The sequence below is a fragment of the Pongo pygmaeus genome, chromosome 16, assembly GCF_028885625.2.
Source record: "Pongo pygmaeus isolate AG05252 chromosome 16, NHGRI_mPonPyg2-v2.0_pri, whole genome shotgun sequence".
NCBI lineage: Eukaryota > Metazoa > Chordata > Mammalia > Primates > Hominidae > Pongo > Pongo pygmaeus.
In genome coordinates, this window is record NC_072389.2 from 79,016,208 (window position 1) to 79,034,482 (window position 18,275).

The 18,275-nt window shown below is 42.1% G+C and overlaps 1 protein-coding gene across 5 annotated transcripts in view; it reads left to right on the forward strand.

The window, feature by feature from the left end:
- Positions 1-18,275, forward strand: part of REC114 (REC114 meiotic recombination protein) — a 137,584-nt gene that overhangs the window by 23,897 nt on the left and 95,412 nt on the right. The window contains exon 1 of one of the 5 annotated variants that reach the window (XM_054451572.1): positions 7,527-7,716. The exons of 2 other annotated variants lie outside the window; for them this stretch is intronic. In XM_054451572.1, the coding sequence (XP_054307547.1) occupies positions 7,558-7,716 (159 nt within the window). In that variant the 5' untranslated portion in view covers positions 7,527-7,557. Of the gene's footprint in view, positions 1-7,526; positions 7,717-18,275 lie in introns of those variants that run through there. 2 more of the 5 variants (XM_054451574.1, XM_054451575.1) reach the window with 2 other exon arrangements.

Consider the following 18,275-nt stretch of genomic DNA (forward strand, 5'->3'; position numbering starts at 1 on the left):
CTGATTCCCTGCTACCGCTGTCTGGGGCCAGACCTGGAGCCCAGCATGCCCTGGCTTTATCCTTGCTCACTGCTGGAGATTTATGGTCCCAGAGATGCTTGTCTTCTCTTTGATCCCAGCTATCCATTTTCAGTCATCTCTTCTTATATTTGACCTGTCATTACTGTGTCTGGAGATGGGTGAAGTTGTTGAGGAGTGAATTTAACTGTACTATGCTGCCTGGGAGTCTGTATTGTTTGTTTTATTAGAGAATTAACAAGCCATTTTTATCTTGAAATACATAAAGCATTCAAGAGTTTCCTCTCAGGTGGAAACAACTCAAATATCTGTCAACTGATGAGTGGATAAACAACATAGGTATATCTATACAATGGAATATTAGTCATCCATTAAAAAGAATGAAGTATTCATACATGCTATGACATGGATGAATCTTGAAAACGTTATGCCAAGTAAAAGAAGCCAAATATAAAAGGCCATATATTGTATAATTTCATTTATATGAAATATACAGAATAGACAAATTCATGGAGACAAAGAGTGGATTGGTGCTTTCCAGGGGCTCAGGGGAGGGGAGCGTGGACATGATAACTAATGGGTATGGGGTTTCCTTTTGGGGTGATGAGAATGTTCTGGAACTAAAGAGTGGTGATGGTTGCACAACACGTGACTTCTAACTGCCTCGTTTGAAGGTATTACTCCTTTGCACCAACACAAGGCCAGGTCCTGTCTTTATTGAACATCTTTCACAATATATTGTGAATTACTTGTCTTTGGGTCTATCCCTCTACCAGACTATAAACATTTTCAAGAGAAGCGTTTTTTCCTATTCAGATTTTTATCTCTGTTACTTTGCTTAGTGCCTGGCACAGAGTAAATCTAAGAAACACTGCTGATCAAATGAATGAACAAATTAGTTGAACTGGCATGACCACTTCAAAAAAAGTCATTCTTTTTTCTGGGTCCCTCAGTTTATTGTTAGAATCATCTCCCAGGGAAAGATTTTCATTCAGAGACACTGTGATCCCTCAGAGTTAAAGCATTTGATGTGAGGAAGCAGTGCAAGCAGCCCTTACCATTCCCAGGGTCCTCCTAAAACTTTGACCTCCCAGCCTCAGCCAGTCCTAACCTAACATCTGCTGGAGGTGCAGTTGCAATGGCTGAATTATTCAAAATATTCCCAACAACTAAGCACAAAAATACTGTTGCTGAGTCACTCCCAGCACAAAGCATTTTCTTTATGATGTCTGCCCTCTGAGGTGTAAATTGCAAGTCTCACAGCCTCACTCTATAGAGGTGAGCTAAATGACTTCTCCAGGGTCAGGGAACAAATGATGGAATAAGCGGCACATCAAATTGGAAGAGATTTCTAGGGATCTATGCTTCTGTATTTGACTATGTATATGTAGGTGTCAGGGTTAGAAACTCCCCAAATATATCACCTATTAGATTAAGATCTTGAGATACAAAAATTTATTCTTAATGTTAGCGCCAATTCTTCATGACGTGGTTGAAGGTGATTTCTTCTTGTTCCAACAGTGTGGAGGTAAGGAAGGGAAAGGGTTATTAACCATTTCCCCCCATGTTAACCCTTTATACACTCAAAGTGATTTTTAAATTGTCCCTTTCTTCCATATTAAAATTTGCAGTCTGTTCATTAAAAAAAATTAAGAACCTACTATGTGCCAGCAATTCTGGATTCCAACATAAAGTATAGTCCCTCTCTTTAAGGTCTGAGTTCATAGTCTTCCTTTAGGGTTTGCTTTAAATTCTTATTTCTAACGCTAATCCAGCTTTGCAAAATACGCTCCCAAATCTACCACCTGGCAAACATTTTGTAGTAATTTATTATTCTCTGTGCTTTTAACACATGGGAAAATCAGTGTTAATCTCTCTCCATGTTATGCCAATGACCAACAGCCTGTAGACAAGTTGGGATTGTCTGCGCCTGGTCACATTGAAATACTTTCAATTACCTGCAACGGAGGAGTTGATTTTTGCTTGTGAAAGATACAGAGTAGCAACTTGAAAATAATTGCTTTTTAGCAGTGAGTGTAAAGTACCATGGGAACATCCCCTTCTTACACAGTATACACAGGTCTGTCATAATGTAGACAGTTCATCTGGCTTGACTGATGCAAACACGGCTTTTCTGGGAAACCCCACAGCCATCAACATTGTTCTGCAGTTCTCAATCACTTTGTGTGGTCCCCAGAGCTGTTGCTGAGGGACACAGCAGGCAGAGCAGAGGTGCAGCTTTTCCTGTCATCTTGTCATCTAGGGGAGCCAAGGAGACTGAAGCCATCATTTCCTTTGCTGACTCAATATCCTGGGCAAAAGGGATGTATGGGGTCCCTGGTCTGCTCTGAAAGAGACATGCTAGGGTTCCAAAACCAGTCTTTCGGCCTGCCTCCAACAATGATGCTGACTTACTCACACAGCATCTCTCTGTGCTATTTATGCCACCTGCAAAATAGAGTTACACAGTAAAAGAATTTGGAATGAAAACTCTGTTCAGTGAAATAAATGACTTTTTCTCTTTTTTTAAAACTTCAGGGGCTAGGTTTTTCTAACTGGTAATAGTTTTCTAAGAGGGGGATGTAGGGATCCAGTGGCTCATGCGTGTAACCCCAGAGGCTGAGGCAGGAGAACTGCTTGAAGCCAGGAGTTTGAGACCAGCTTGGGCAACAAAGCGGGACCCCATCTCTACAGAAAAAAAAGAAGGGGATGTTTTAACTCATAGTAACCTGTCATTTATTAGTTCTGCCTTCAAATGCTGTCATTCTGCTGCTTCTAGTCAGCGATGCATTGGAGGGTCTACTTTGCATTTAAGAATGACTTCTCCCTCCTCTGAATGCTGGTTGTACCATCTTCCTGTATGCAATTATATTAAAGCTAAATACATGAGGGTAGGGACTGTCTGTCTTGTTTGTTACTGTCTTGGTTTGAGTTTCCACAGAAGCAGACCCTGGGAATAAGCAGACCCTCAAGTGCGAGCAATTTATTTGAGAGGTGATCCCAGGAAACACTGATAGCGGAGGGAGACAGGGTAGGGAAGTTAGCCCAAAATGAATCATTACTAAACAAGTTAGCATCATGGGTAACTGGAACTTAATTCCACTGGAAAACTTAGGGAACAGGGTATTACACACATCTCAGAGCAGTCCCAACTGAGGAGTAAGGGAACTTGGGTATTTATATGACAGTTTCCATTAGTCATTGGTTTAGGGCTGCCCCCATTTAACATAACGGTACATCCACATGGAAAAGAATGATCCTTAATCCCTACTTCACTTCACACAAACAATATAATGCAAGAGGGATCATATACCTAGTTGTAAAAGTTAGAACCATAAAGTTTCTGGAAGAAAATGTGGAAGGATATGTGTGCAACCTTAGGGTGAGCAAAGTTTTCTTAGGCAGGACAGAGAAAACACTATTAAAAAAACCCGAAAAATTAATTAAAAAGTACTTAATCAAAATTAAATACATCTGCTCTTTACAAAAACATTGTTAAGAAAATGAAAAGGCAAGTAATGGAATGGGAAAATATTTTCATTACATATATCTGACAAAGGACTGGTGCCCAGAATATATAAAGAACTCCTACAAATCAACAATGTTCAATGATTTGAACAGACACTTCACACATAATTTATACAAATGGTCAATAAGCCAATATCATTCATCATCAGGGAAATGTAAATTAAAATCCTAATGAGAAACCACTAGACATCAACCAGAATGGCTCAAACTAAATACTTGGTAAGGCCAATGTCAGCAAGGATGTGGTCATGTCAGCAACTGGAACTCTTGTATTTTGCTGATGGGAGTGCAAAGTGGCACAATCACTATGGAGAACTCTTTGGCAGTTTTTTACAAAGTTAAACATACATCTCTCTAAGACCCAGAAATTATATTTCTAGGTATTTATTTATTTATTACTATTTTTTTGACATGGAGTCTCACTCTGTCACCCAGGCTGGAGTGCAGTGGTGCAATCTTGGCTCACTGGAACCTCCACCTCCCAGGTTCAAGTGATTCTCCTGCCTCAGCCTCCCGAGTAACTGGGATTACAGGTGCCCACCACCACGCCCAGCTAATTTTTGTATTTTTAGTAGAGACAGGATTTCACCATGTTGGCCAGGCTGGTCTCGAACTCCTGACCTCAGGTGATCCGCCCGCCTTGGCCTTCCAAAGCTCTGGAATTACAGACGTGAGCTACTGTGCCTGGCCCTCTAGGTATTTATTATTGAAGATAAATGACAACACACATCTACAAAAACAAAAAACAAAAAACAAAAAAAAAGCTTATACAAAAATGTTCATAACAGCAAAAACAAACAAACAAAAAACTAGAAAGCATCCCAAATGTCCACCAACAGGTGAAAAAAAGCAAGCTGTGAAGTAGTCATATAATAGAATGCTATTTAGCACTAAAAAGGAACGAATTATTGGTACATGCAACAACACGGATGGAGCTAAAAAAACAAAATTACACTGAATGACATAAGCATATATAAAAGAATATATTCTGTGTGATTTCATGTATATAAAGTCCGGGAACAGGAGAGCTAAGGTGATAAATCGACCAGTGGCTGCCCTTGCAGGGTGGTCTGATTTGAGTAATGGAAAGGAGGCACTCACAAGGGAACCTGGTGGTTTTGAAAGTGTTCTATATTTTGTTTTGAATGGTGGTTACATGAGTGTATATAGATGCCAAAACTCACCTAATTGGATATGTGAGATCTGTGCTTTTTATTATCTAAAATTATACCTTAATAAAGATTACAGACTTATCTTTTAAAAAGAAAACACATTAGCCATTAACAATAGTGGGTGATTTGCTCAGTGTTCTGCCCTCTACTAGACTGTGAGCTTCAAGAGAGCAGAAGCCCCATTTGTTTTGCTCTTTACTATATGCTCAGCACCTATCATAGCACCTGGGACCACCTGAGTGCTCAAGTCATATTTGTTAATATTATAAGTTTGTAAGAGCCTCTGTGCATTGAGCTGTGGCTTTATCCTATCTCCCTTTGCAGACATGATCTGTTCTTGGCAGACGCTGGTGGCCCCAGAAGCTCGAGCACAGGTGCATTGTCTAGGAAGGGAGCTTGCAGGTGGGAACCCAGCAGGGCCCTGGGTGTCCTTGGGCACTGACAGGGTCCCAACTGTGAGCACCATCTGCTCCTGTGAAGGGTGTCTGACAGTAGCCGCAGCCCTGGACCTGGAAGGTGAGTACCTCTGAGACCCAAAGTCAGGCTCCCATTCCCATCCTCCCTGCCTGTAGGGAGTCCACGGAAAGTCACTTTAACCCTGGAAATAGAAAGCACCAACATATGTACCACTTCGTAATTTACCAAGTGTTTTCCCACATATGTTCTTATTTTATCTTCTCAATGACCCTGTAAAGTAGTTGTCTAATAACCTTATTTTACAGAGAGGTTAACTGACTTCAACAAGCTCACGCAGTTGGCAACGGACAAATCTCGGATTCAAACCAAGTTTTTAACCATTTATTCCTATATTAAATGCAGTACTGCTGTGTCATTTATGGACCTTCAGAAGCAATTTCTGAAACCTGACCCCTTCAGTAAGCTTTACCGGACTGCTGGAAAGATAAGTAGTAGGCCCCTCTTGCCTTTTATCCAATTTATCCCATATGCTTCCAAGATATTAACCTGCCTGGACCACTACTAGGATAGTGCCATTCTCCCATGCAAATTTTTCATATTCCTCATCACCTACCAAGTAAAATTCACATTCCTTAGCTGCTGTTCAATGCTCCTTTGCCCCAACTCACCTCTGTAGCCTCATTTTCCTTAAAAAACAACTTCGTATTCTAGCTGGTCATGTCATTATCCTCATTTCCACAACTTTACTCCTCAACTTCTCCTTCATATGGAACAACAGTTCCTTCCGTCTTCCCTTGGGAAATTTTTCTCACCCTTCAAGTCCTCACTCAAATACCACTACCACTCCCTATTGGGAAGATTTTTACTTCATTTGAACCCTGGGAGCACATGGTTTGTACCTTTCCTGTGGCATTAACTGTCAGGTGTCATGGTGTCATATTTGCACCTTGCTTGTCTTCCTTATTAGATCCTGTGATCCCAGAAGGTTAGATACATGCCTTATCCGTTTCTGTAGCCCCTATGGTGACTAGCATAGCTGTAGATATTTAATTGATACTTTGTAGAGTGAATACATTACCACCTCTCCAACCATTGTCTATGAATTGAATATCCTTTGGTATGCATAGCTTTAAACATTGTTTGCGTTTAATTCTATTTTATGTGTTTGGTTAGCATAGTCTCTACCTCTGTATATTTTGCTTCTAACTTGACATAGATTGTATGACTATCTAAATTCTTTGCAAATGAGGTGGACACGTGGAGATTGTGGAGTCCACAGCTCTACTCTGGCTCTGCCGTTCACTGGCTGTGTAACCTTGGACAAACCACATCTACTCTCTGGATTATTTTACTTTATTTTATTTTATGAGACGGAGTCTTACTCTGTAGCCCCAGCCGGAGTGCAGTGCGACAATCTTGGCTCACTGCAACCTCCGCCTCCGGGGCTCAAGCAATTCTTGTGCCTCAGCTTCCCGAGTAGCTGGGGTTACAGGCGCCTGCCACCACGCCTGGCTAATTTTTTGTATTTTAGTAGCGATGGGGTTCACCATGTTGCCCAGGGTGGTCTCGAACTCCTGAGCTCAGGCGACCCGCCCACCTCAGCGTCCCAAAGTGCTGGGATTACAGGCATGAGCCACTGCGCCCGGTCACTGGACCTTATTTTGCCTCCATCTATTAGATGGGGGTTATAATCCCTGCTTTGCTTCTTTAATTCACTACAAGGTTGTTGGGAGGATAAAGGAAATAACAGATGTGTAAGTGCTTTGCCGACTATAAATCACCCAGAAATGTCGTTTCATTGCATCTGCTGTTGAATGCAGGCACATCTTTTGCTGCTGGCAGCCCCCACCCATCTGCTCCTCTTTCAGTGAAAAATTGACTGTCGAGTGGCAGGGAACGTCGAGGGGGTGGCAGGATGGATGATGAGGAAGTAACCATGTCTCCTGAATGGCGTGTGGCACTGGGGCTTTGTTGTGGTGGGTGTTAGGTGAAGCGGGGACATTGTCTTCTGAAAGGCCGCTATGAGGAAGGGAAAAGCCTGTGTCCAGGCAGCCTCGACTACCAGCCTAGTTCCAGGGTGTAGGCTACAGGGAGTCAGGCAGTTTGGGAAACTTCTCAGACTCAGAGACTCAGAAGTTGACATGGGCTGCCTGAGGGAAGGTGTGGGCCCGAATGCTGTGCAAGTGCGACATCAACTTCCACTAATAAGGGTCACAACCGCCCTTTAATGTAGAAGCGACCATCTCGGTGCCCAAGGTCAAGAGAGACACCGAAGCCCGGAAATGCCCTAGGCGCGAATCTTCGGAGCCTGCCCATTGGCTTCCGCTGAACGGGAGGGTGGGCCCTGGGGTGCTCCGCTTACTGATTGGTTCGATGCCGGATTGGGCGGTCCCCGCCGGCAGTGCGTGTGGTGAGGCCGGACATGGCGGAGGCAGGAAAAGTGCCCTTGAGCCTCGGGCTTACCGGAGGAGAAGCGGCAGAGTGGCCTTTGCAGCGGTACGCCCGCTGCATACCCTCAAACACCAGAGACCCACCTGGGCCATGCCTGGAAGCTGGGACAGCCCCCTGCCCCACATGGAAGGTGAGGCCCGAAGGCAGGAATATCCCTGAGGTGCCCACAGCCCTCAGGAGGGGAGGCTCCGCGAATACACAGGGCCAGTGCCCCGAAAGCGATGCCAAGGGGACACCGAGTGACTGCCAGGCCTGTTGGGGAATGGACAGGCCGACAACTAAGATAGGAAATACATACATAGCAGTAGGAGACGTGGTTGGAACTCTTTACAGTCTCAAAATAATTATACAAGGGAGTAGTAAACATTCGTATATTCAATGTGTATTTATTGAGCGTCAAGTATGTGCTAGACTCTATTCAGGGTGCTAGGGATGGAGCAGTGAGCAAGATAAAACGCTCCCCACCCTTATTGATGTTTTTAGTTTAGTGGAGGATATACTGTTTATCCAAATAACTAATTACAGAAGGGATAACTGAGTCATCCCATAACCAAGCATACACTCAGGACTAAATTTGAATCCTCACGTTGCCAGTGAATTTCTGTGACCTTGCTTTAGTTACTTAACCTCTCTGTACATTATTTACTTTGTCTTAAAATAGAGATAATAATATAATAGTACAGGCCCTCAGAAATATTGGGATTCGGTTCCAGACCATCACAATAAAGCAAGTTACAAACTTTTGGGCTTCTCAGTACATACAAAACCTGTGTTTGCACTATACTGTAGTCTATTAACTTGTCTAAAAGAATTATGTCTAAAAGAACAATGTACACACCTTGATTCGAGAATACTTTATTGCTAAAAAATGCTAACACTCACCTGAGCCTTCAGCACGTCAGTCTTTTTGCTGCTGGAGGGTCTTGCTTCATGCTGGTGGCTGCTGACTGATCAGAGTGGTGGTTTCCCAAGATTGGGGTTGCTGTGGCAATTTCTTAAAATAAGACAACAATGCAATTTGTCACATGGATTGCCTCTAACTTTCAGGAAAGATTGCTCTGTAAAATGCAATGCTGTTTAATGGCATTTTTACCCACAGTAGAACTCCTTTCAAAATTGGAGTTAATCCTCTCACATTTTGCTGCTGCTTTATCAACTAAGTTTATGTGATATTCTAAATACTTTGCTGTCGTTTCAGCAGTGTTCGTGGCATCTTCACCAGGAGTAGATGCCATCTTAGGAAACCCCTTTCTTTGCTCATCCATAAAAAGCAACTCGTCATCTCTTCCAGTTTTGTCGTAAGATTATAGCAATTCAGTCCCATCTTCAGGCTTCACTTCCAATTCTAGTTCTCTTGCTCTTTCTACACATCTGCAGTCCCTTCCTCCATTGAAATCTTGAACCCCTCAACAGTCATCCGTGAGGGTTGGAATCAACTTCTTCCAAATTCCTGTTAATGTTGATATGTTCCTCCCATGAATCACAAATGTTCTTAATGGTATCTAGAATGGTGAATCCTTTTCAGATGTTTTCAATTAACTGCCCAGATCCATCAGAGGAGTCACCATCTACAGAAGCTATAGCCTTATAAAATGTATTTCTTAAATAATAAGACTTGAAAGCAGACAATTACTCCTTGATCATGGGCTGCAGAATGAATGTTGTGTTAGCAGGCATGAAAACAACATTCATCTCTTTCTACATCTCTATCCAAGCTCTTGGGTGACCAGGTGCCTTGTCAATGAACAGTAATATTTTGACAGGAATCTTTTTTTCTGAGGAGTTGGTCTCAACAGCGGGCTTAAAACATTCAGTAAACCATGCTATAAACAAATGTGCTATCATCCAGGCTTTGTTGTTCTATTTATAGAGCATAGGCAGAGTAGATTTAGTACAGTTCCTAAGGGCCCTAGGACTTTCAGAATGGTAAATGAACATTGGCTTCAATTTAGAGTCACCAGTGGGATTAACCCCTAATGCAAGAGTCAGCCTGCCCTTTGAAGCTTTGAAGCCAGGCATTGACTTCTCTTCAGCTATGAACATCCTAGATGGCCTCTTCTTCTAAGAAAAGGCTGTTTTGAATACGTTAAAAAATCAGATCAGACTTTGGCTTAAGGGAATGTTGTGACTGGTTTGATCTTCTATGCAGACCATTACAACTTTTTCCATTTCAGCAATAAGGCTGTTCCACTTATCATCCCTGTGTTCACTGGAATAGCATTTTTAATTTCCTTTAAGAACTTTTCCTTTGCATTTACAACCTGGCTAACTGGCATAAGAGGTCTAGCTTTTGACCTGTTTTGGCTTTCAACATGCCTTCCTCACTAAGCTTAATCATTTCTAGCTTTTCATTTAAAATGAGAGATGTGTGATTTTTCCTTTCACCTTAACACTTTGAGGCCATTGTAGGATTATTAATTGGCTGGATTTCAATATCGTCGTGTCTCAGAATAGTGAGGACCAAAGAGAGGGAGGGAGACAGAGCAAAGGCTGGTGGATGGAGCAGTTGGAATATACATATCATTTATTGATTAAGTTCACTGTCTTCTATGGGCATGGTTTGTGGCACTCCAGAACAATTACAATAGTAACATCAGAGATCACTGATCACAGATCACCATCAGATATAATAATAATAATAATGAAAAAGCTTGAAATATTGTGAAAATTACCAAAATGTGATACAGAGACATGAAGTGAACACATGCTGTTAGAAACATGGCACTGAGAGACTTGATTGATGTGGGGTTGCCACAAACCTTCAATGTGTAAAAATTGTAATATCTGTGAAGTGCAATAAAGCAAAGTGCAGTAAAGGGAAGTGTGCCTGTACCTACTTCATAGGATTATTTTGACCATTGCATAAGCTAATACATATCAATCACCTAAAATAGTGCCTAGTATATATTAAGTTAGGGGTTTGCTGTTATTATCATTTTGTTCTAGTGGTATGCTTTAACACCATGGGTTGCCAGTCATTCAGTTCCCTTTTGTCTGGTTTGACTATTGGATGAGGAACCTGGGATTTTGGATTATACACATACATGTACATCACATGTGTGCACACATGCATACATGTTTGTGTATTTTGGGCAGCAGTAGATAGGAGAAGAATTAAAGAGAATAAAGGTCCCAGGTAGCTGGGTGTGGTGGCTCATGCCTGTAATCCCAGCACTTTGGGAGGCTGAGGCGGGCAGATCACCTGAGGTCAGGAGTTTGAGACCAGCCTGGCCAACATGGCAAAACCCCGTCTCTACAAAAAATGCAAAAATTAGCCGGGTGTAGTGGTGCCTGCCTGTAGTCCCAGCTACTCAGGAGGCTGAGGTGGGAGAATCACTTGAACCTGGGAGGCTGAGGTTGCAGTGAGCTGAGATCGTGGCACTGCACTCCAACCTGAGTGACAGAACAAGACTCTGTCTCAAAAAAAAAAAAAAAAAAAAAAATTCCCACAACATATATAGAGGCCACAACATACCTGAAAAAACCTCGGCATGTAATGTATAGTGAGAAGGCTAGCAAATCTGGTGCTTAGAGAATAAGGGAAATGGTAGCTTGAGATAAGCCTGTCTGAAGAGGTAGGCCGGTGCCTTGTGAACATTATTATAAATCCAGTGGGAAGCCACGGAACAGTTTTAAGCAGAGGCATTTTCATCTTTGAAAGATCACTCTGGCTGTGGTGTGAAGATGGAATTGGAGGGGAATATGAGTGGATTCAGAAAGATCATTTAGTATGCTATTGCAATGTTACAGGCAAGAGATGATGATGGCTTAGACTCAGAGCATGGCAGTAGAGATAGGGATATTGGGAATATATTTTGGAGACCAAAATGAAAAGGCTTGGTGATTGATTGTATATGAGTGGTGAGAGTAAAGGACTTCTGGGTTTCTAGCAGAAGCAACTGAGTAGATGGTTGAAGAATGGGAAACACTAGAGGAGCAACAGTGAGGGAAAAATCCAAGATTTCAGTTTTGGATGTATTGAATTTCATAAGATTGTGAAGCATCCAAGTAGAGATATTGAATAGGTGGTCGGGTATATTGGTCTAGACTCAGAAGGAAGATCTGGGCTGGAGATGTAAAGGTGTGAGTCATCAGCATAAAGGTGATATTTATAGTCTTGGGATTAGGTGAGATTTGGGACCAAGCTTAAAGGTAATCCAACATTTGTAAGTTGGGTAGAGGGGACAGAGCCCCAAAGAAGATTGACAAGAGGCCTGGTGCAGTGGCTTATCCCTGTAATCCCAGCACTTTGGGAGGCCAAGATGGGTGGATCACTTGAGGTCAGGAGTTCAGACCAGACTGGCCAACATGGTGAAACCCGAGGCTACTTGGGAGGCTGAGGCAGGAGAATCCCTTGAGCCTAGGAGACAGAGGTTGCAGTGAGCCAAGATTGTGCCACTGCACTCCAGCCTGGGCAACAGAGTGAGACTCTGTCTCAAAATAAATAAATAAATAGGAAAATACAACAAGATAGCCGAATAGGAACAGCTCCGATCTGCAGCTCCCAGCAAGATCAACACAGAAGGCAGGTGATTTCTGCATTTCCAACTGAGATACCTGGTTCATCTCATTGGGACTGGTTGGACAGTGGTTGCAGCCCATGGAGGGTGAGCCGAAGCAGGGTGGGGCATCACCTCACCTGGGAAGTACAAGGGGTCAGGGAATCTCCCTCCCCCAGCCAAGGGAAGCCATGAGAGACTGTACTGGGAGGAATGGTGCACAGATACTGCGCTTTTCCCATGGTCTTCGCAATCAGCAGGCTAGGAGATTCCCTCTGGTGCCTACGCCACTGAGGGCCCTGGGTTTCAAGCACAAAACTGGGTGGCCATTTGGGCAGACACTGAGCTGGCTTCAGGTGTTTTTTTTTTTTTTTTCATATGCCAGTGGCTACGGGAATGCCAGTGAGACAGAACTGTTCACTCCCCTGGAAAGGGGGCTGAAGCCAGGGAGCCAAGTGGTCTGGCTCAGCGGGTCCCACCCCAACAGAGCCCAGCAAGCTAAGACCCACTGGCTTGAAATTCTCACTACTAGCACAGCAGGCTGAGGTTGACTTGGGATGCTGTATCTTGGTGGGGGGAAGGGCGTCCACCATTGCTGAGGCTTGAGTAGGTGGTTTTACCCTCACAGTGTAAACAAAGCCACCAGGAAGTTTGAACTAGGTGGAGCCCATGACAGCTCAGCAAGGCTGCTGCAGCCACACTGCCTCTCTAGATTCCTCCTCTCTGGGCAAGGCATCTCTGAAAAAAAGGCAGTAGCCCAGTCAGGGACTTATAGATAAAACCCACATCTCCCTGGAACAGAGCACCTGGGGGAAGGGGTGGCTGTGGGCACAGCTTCAGCAGACTTAAATGTCCCTGCCTGACAGCTCTGAAGAGAGCAGTGGCTCTCCCAGCACAGTGTTCAAACTCTGATAAGGAACAGACTGCCTCCTAAAGTGGGTCCCTGACCTTTGTGTCTCCTGACTGGGAGACACCTCCCAGTAGGGGCCGACAGACACCTCATATAGGAGAGCTCTGGCTGGCATTTGGTGGGTGCCCCTCTGGGACAAAGCTTCCAGAGTAAGGAACAGGCAGCAGCCTGTTCTGCAGCCTCCACTGGTGATACCCTGGCAAACAGGGTCTGGAGTGGACCTCCAGCAAACTCCAGCAGACCTGCAGAAGAGGGGCCTGACTGTTAGAAGGAAAACAAACAGAAAGGAATAGTATCAACATCAACAAAAAGGATGTCCACTCAGAGACCCCACCCAAAGGTCACCAACATCAAAGACCAAAGGTAGATAAATCCACGAAGATGAGGAGAAACCAGCGCAAAAAGGCTGAAAATTCCAAAAACCAGAAAACCTCTTCACCTCCAAAAGATCACAACTCCTCGTCAGCAAGGGAACAAAACTGGATGGACAATGAGTTTGATGAACTGACAGAAGCAGGCTTCAGAAGGTGGGTAATAACAAACTCCTCTGAGCTAAAGGAGCATGTTCTCACCCAATGCAAGGAAGCTAAGAACCTTGAAAAAAGGTTAGATGAATTGCTAACTAGAATGACCTGTTTAGAGAAGAACAGAAATGACCTGATGGAGCTGAAAAACACAGCACGAGAACTTCATGAAGCATACACAAGTATCAGTAGCTGAATTGATCAAGCAGAAGAAAGGATATCAGAGATTGAAGATCAACTCAAAGAAATAAAGCAAGAAGACAAGGTTAGAGAAAAAAGAGTGAAAAGAAACAAACACAGCCTCCAAGAAATATGGGACTATGTGAAAAGACCAAATCTATCTATGATTGGTGTACCTGAAAGTGATGGGGAGAATGGAACCAAGTTGGAAAACACTCTTCAGGATATTATCCAGGAGAACTTCCCCAACCTAGCAAGGCAGGCCGACATTCAAATTCAGGAAATACAGAGAACACCAGAAAGATACTCCTCGAGAAGAGCAACCCTAAGACATATAATCATCAGATACACACCAAAGTTGAAATGAAGGAAAAAATGTTAAGGACAGCCAGAGAGAAAGGTTGGGTTACCCACAAAGCGAAGCCCATCAGACTAACTGCAGATCTCTTGGCAGAAACCCTACAAGCCAGAAGAAAGTGAGGGCCAGTATTCAATATTCTTAAAGAAAAGAATTTTCAATCCAGAATTTCATATCCAGCCAAACTAAGCTTCATAAGCAAAGGAGAAATAAAATCCTTTACAGACAAGCAAATGCTGAGAGATCTTGTCACCACCAGGCCTGCCTTACAAGAGCTCCTGAAGGAAGCACTAAACATGAACCAGTACCAGCCACTGCAAAAACATACCAAATTGTAAAGACCATCGATGCTGTGAAGAAACTGCATCAACTAACAGGCAAAATAACCAGCTAACATCATAATGACAGGATCAAATTCACACAACAATATTAACCTTAAATGTAAATGGGCTAAATGCCCCAATTAAAAGACACAGACTGGCAAATTGGATAAAGAGTCAAGACCCATCAGTGTGCTGTATTCAGGAGATCCATCTCATGTGCAAAGATACACATAGGCTCAAAATAAAGGGATGGAGGAATATTTACCAAGCAAATGGAAAGAAAAAAAAAGCAGGAGTTGCAATCCTAGTTTCTGATAAAACAGACTTTAAACCAGCAAAGATAAAAAGAGACAAGGGCATTACATAATGGTAAAGGGATCAATGCAACAAGAAGAACTAACTATCCTAAATATATATGCACCCAATACAGGAGCACCCAGATTCATAAAGCAAGTTCTTAGTGACCTACAAAGAGACTTAGACTCCCACACAATAATAGTGGGAGACTTTAACACCTCACTGTCAATATTAGACAGATCAATGAGACAGAAAATTAACAAGGATATCCAGGACTTGAACTCAGCTCTGGACCAAGCGAACCTAATAGACATCTACAGAACTCTCCACCCCAAACTGACAGAATATACATTCTTCTCAGCACCACATCACACTTATTCTAAAATTGACCACATAATTGGAAGTAAAACACTCCTTAGCAAATGCAAAAGAACGGAAATACAACAAACAATCTCTCAGACCACAGTGCAATAAAATTAGAACTCAGGATTAAGAAACTCACTCAAAACCGCACAACTACATGGAAACTGAACATCCTGCTCTTGAATGACTACTGGGTAAATAAAGATATGAAGGCAGAAATAAAGATGTTCTTTGAAAGCAATGAAAACAAAGACACAACGTACCAGAATCTCTGGACACATTTAAAGCAGTGGGTAGAGGGAAATTTATAGTACTAAATGCCCACAAGAGAAAGCAGGAAAGATCTAAGGTTGGCACCCTAACATCACAATTAAAAAAACTAGAGAAGCAAGAGCAAACAAATTCAAAAGCTAGCAGAAGACAAGAAGTAACTAAGATCAGAGCAGAACTGAAGGAGACAGAGTCTCGAAAAACCCTTCAAAAATCAGTGAATCCAGGAGTTGGTTTTTTGAAAAGATCAACAAAATAGATAGGCTGCTAGCCAGACTAATAAAAAAGCAAAAAGAGAAGAATTAAATACATGCAATAAAAAAATGATAAAGGGGCTATCATCACTGATCCCTCAGAAATGCAAACTGCCATCAGAGAATACTATAAACACCTCTATGCAAATAAACTAGAAAATCTAGAAGAAATGGATAAATTCCTCGACACATACACCCTCCCAAGACTAAACCAGGAAGAAGTTGAATCCCCGAATAGACCAATAATAAGTTCTGAAATTGAGGCAGTAATGAATAGCCTACAACCAAAAAAAGTCCAGGACCAGACGGATTCACAGCTGAATTATACCAGAGGTACAAATAGGAGCTGGTACCATTCCTTGTGAAACTATTCTAAACAATATAAAAAGAGAGAATCCTCCCTAACTCATTTTACAAGGCCAGCATCATCCTGATATCAAAACCTGGCAGAGACACAACAAAAAAAAAGAAAATTTCAGGCCAATATCCCTGATGAACATTGATGCGAAAATCCTCAAAAAAATTCTGGCAAACCAAATTCAGCAGCACATCAAAAAGCTTATCCACCACAATCAGGTTGGCTTCATCCCTGGCATGCAAGGCTGGTTCAATGTACACAAATCAACAAACGTAATCCATCACATAAACAGAACCGATGACAAAAACCACATGATTATCTCAATAGATGCAGAAAAGGCCTTCGACAAAATTCAACAGCACTTCATGCTAAAAACTCCCAATAAACTAGGTATTGATAGAATGTATCTCCAAATAATAAGAGCTATTTATGATAAACCCACAGCCAATATCATACTGAATGGGCAAAAACTGGAAGCATTCCCTTTGATAACCAGTACAAGACAAGGATGCCCTCTCTCACCACCCCTATTCAACATAGTATTGGAAGTTCTGGCCAGGGCAATCAGGCAAGAGAAATAAATAAAGGGTATTCAGATAGGAAAAGAGGAAGTCAAATTGTCTCTGTTTGCAGATGACATGATTGTATATTTAGAAAACCTGATCATCTCAGCGCAAAATCTCCTTAAGCTGATAGGCAACTTCAGCAAAGTCTCAGGATATAAAATCAGTGTGCAAAAATCACAAGCATTCCTATACACCAATAACAGACAAACAGAGAGCCAAATCATGAGTGAACTCCCATTCAGAATTGCTACAAAGAGAATAAAATACCTAGGAATCCAACTCACAAGGGATGTGAAGGACCTCTTCAAGGAGAACTACAAACCACTGCTCAAGGAAATAAGAGAGGACAAAAACAAATGGGAAAACATTCCATGCTCATGGATAGGCAGAATCAATATCATGAAAATGGCCATTCTGCCCCAAGTAATTTACAGATTCAATGTTATCCCCATCAAGCTACCATAACTTTCTTCACAGAATTGGAAAAAACTACTTTAAATTTCACATGGAACCAAAAAAGAGCCTGCATAGCCAAGACAATCCTAAGCAAAAAGAACAAAGCTGGAGGCATCAGCTACCTGACTTCAAACTATACTACAAGGCTACAGTAACCAAAACAGCATGGTACTGGTACCAAAACAGATATATAGACCAATGGAACAGAACAGAGGCCTCAGAAATAACACCACACATCTACAACCATCTGATCTTTGATAAACCTGACAAAAACAAGCAATGGGAAAAGGATTCCCTATTTAATAAATGGTGTTGGGAAAACTGGCTAGCCATATGCAGAAAGCTGAAACTGGATCCCTTCCTTACATCTTATACAAAAATCAGCTCAAGATGGATTAAAGACTTAAATGTAAGACCTAAAACCATGAAAACCCTAGAAGAAGACCTAGGCAATACCATTCAGGACATAGGCATGGGCAAAGACTTCATGACTAAAACACCAAAAGCAATGGCAACAAAAGCCAAAATTGACAAATGGGATCTAATTAAACTAAAGAGCTTCTGCACAGCAAAAGAAACTATCATCAGAGTGAACAGGCAACCTACAGTATGGGAGAAAATTTTTGCAATCTATCCAGCTGACAGAGGGCTAATATCCAGAATCTACAAAGAATTTAAACAAATTTACAAGAAAAAGTCAACCCCATCAAAAAGTGGGCAAAGGATATGTACAAAAGAAGACATTTATGCAGCCAACAAATATATGAAAAAAAGCTTGTCATCACTGGTCATTAGAGCAATGCAAATCAAAACCACAATGAGATACCATCTCATGCCTGTTACAATGATGATCATTAAAAGGTCAGGAAACAACAGGTGCTGCAGAGGATGTGGAGAAATAGGAACACTTTTACACTGTTGGTAGGAGTGTAAATTAGTTCAACCATTGTGGAAGACAGTGTGGCAATTCCTCAAGGATCTAGAACTAAAAATACCATTTGACCCAGCAGTCCCATTGCTGGGTATATACCCAAAGGATTATAAATCATTCTGCTATAAAGACACATGCACATGTATGTTTATTGCAGCACTGTTCACAATAGCAAAGACTTGGAACCAACCCAAATGCCCATCAATGATAGACTGGATAAAGAAAATGTGGCACATATATATCGTGGAATACAATGCAGCCATAAAAAAGGATGAGTTCATGTCCTTTGCAGGGACATGGATGAAGCTGGAAACCATCATTCTCAGCAAACTAACACAAGAACAGAAAACCAAACACTGCATGTTCTCATTTATAAGTGGGAATTGAACAATGAGAACAC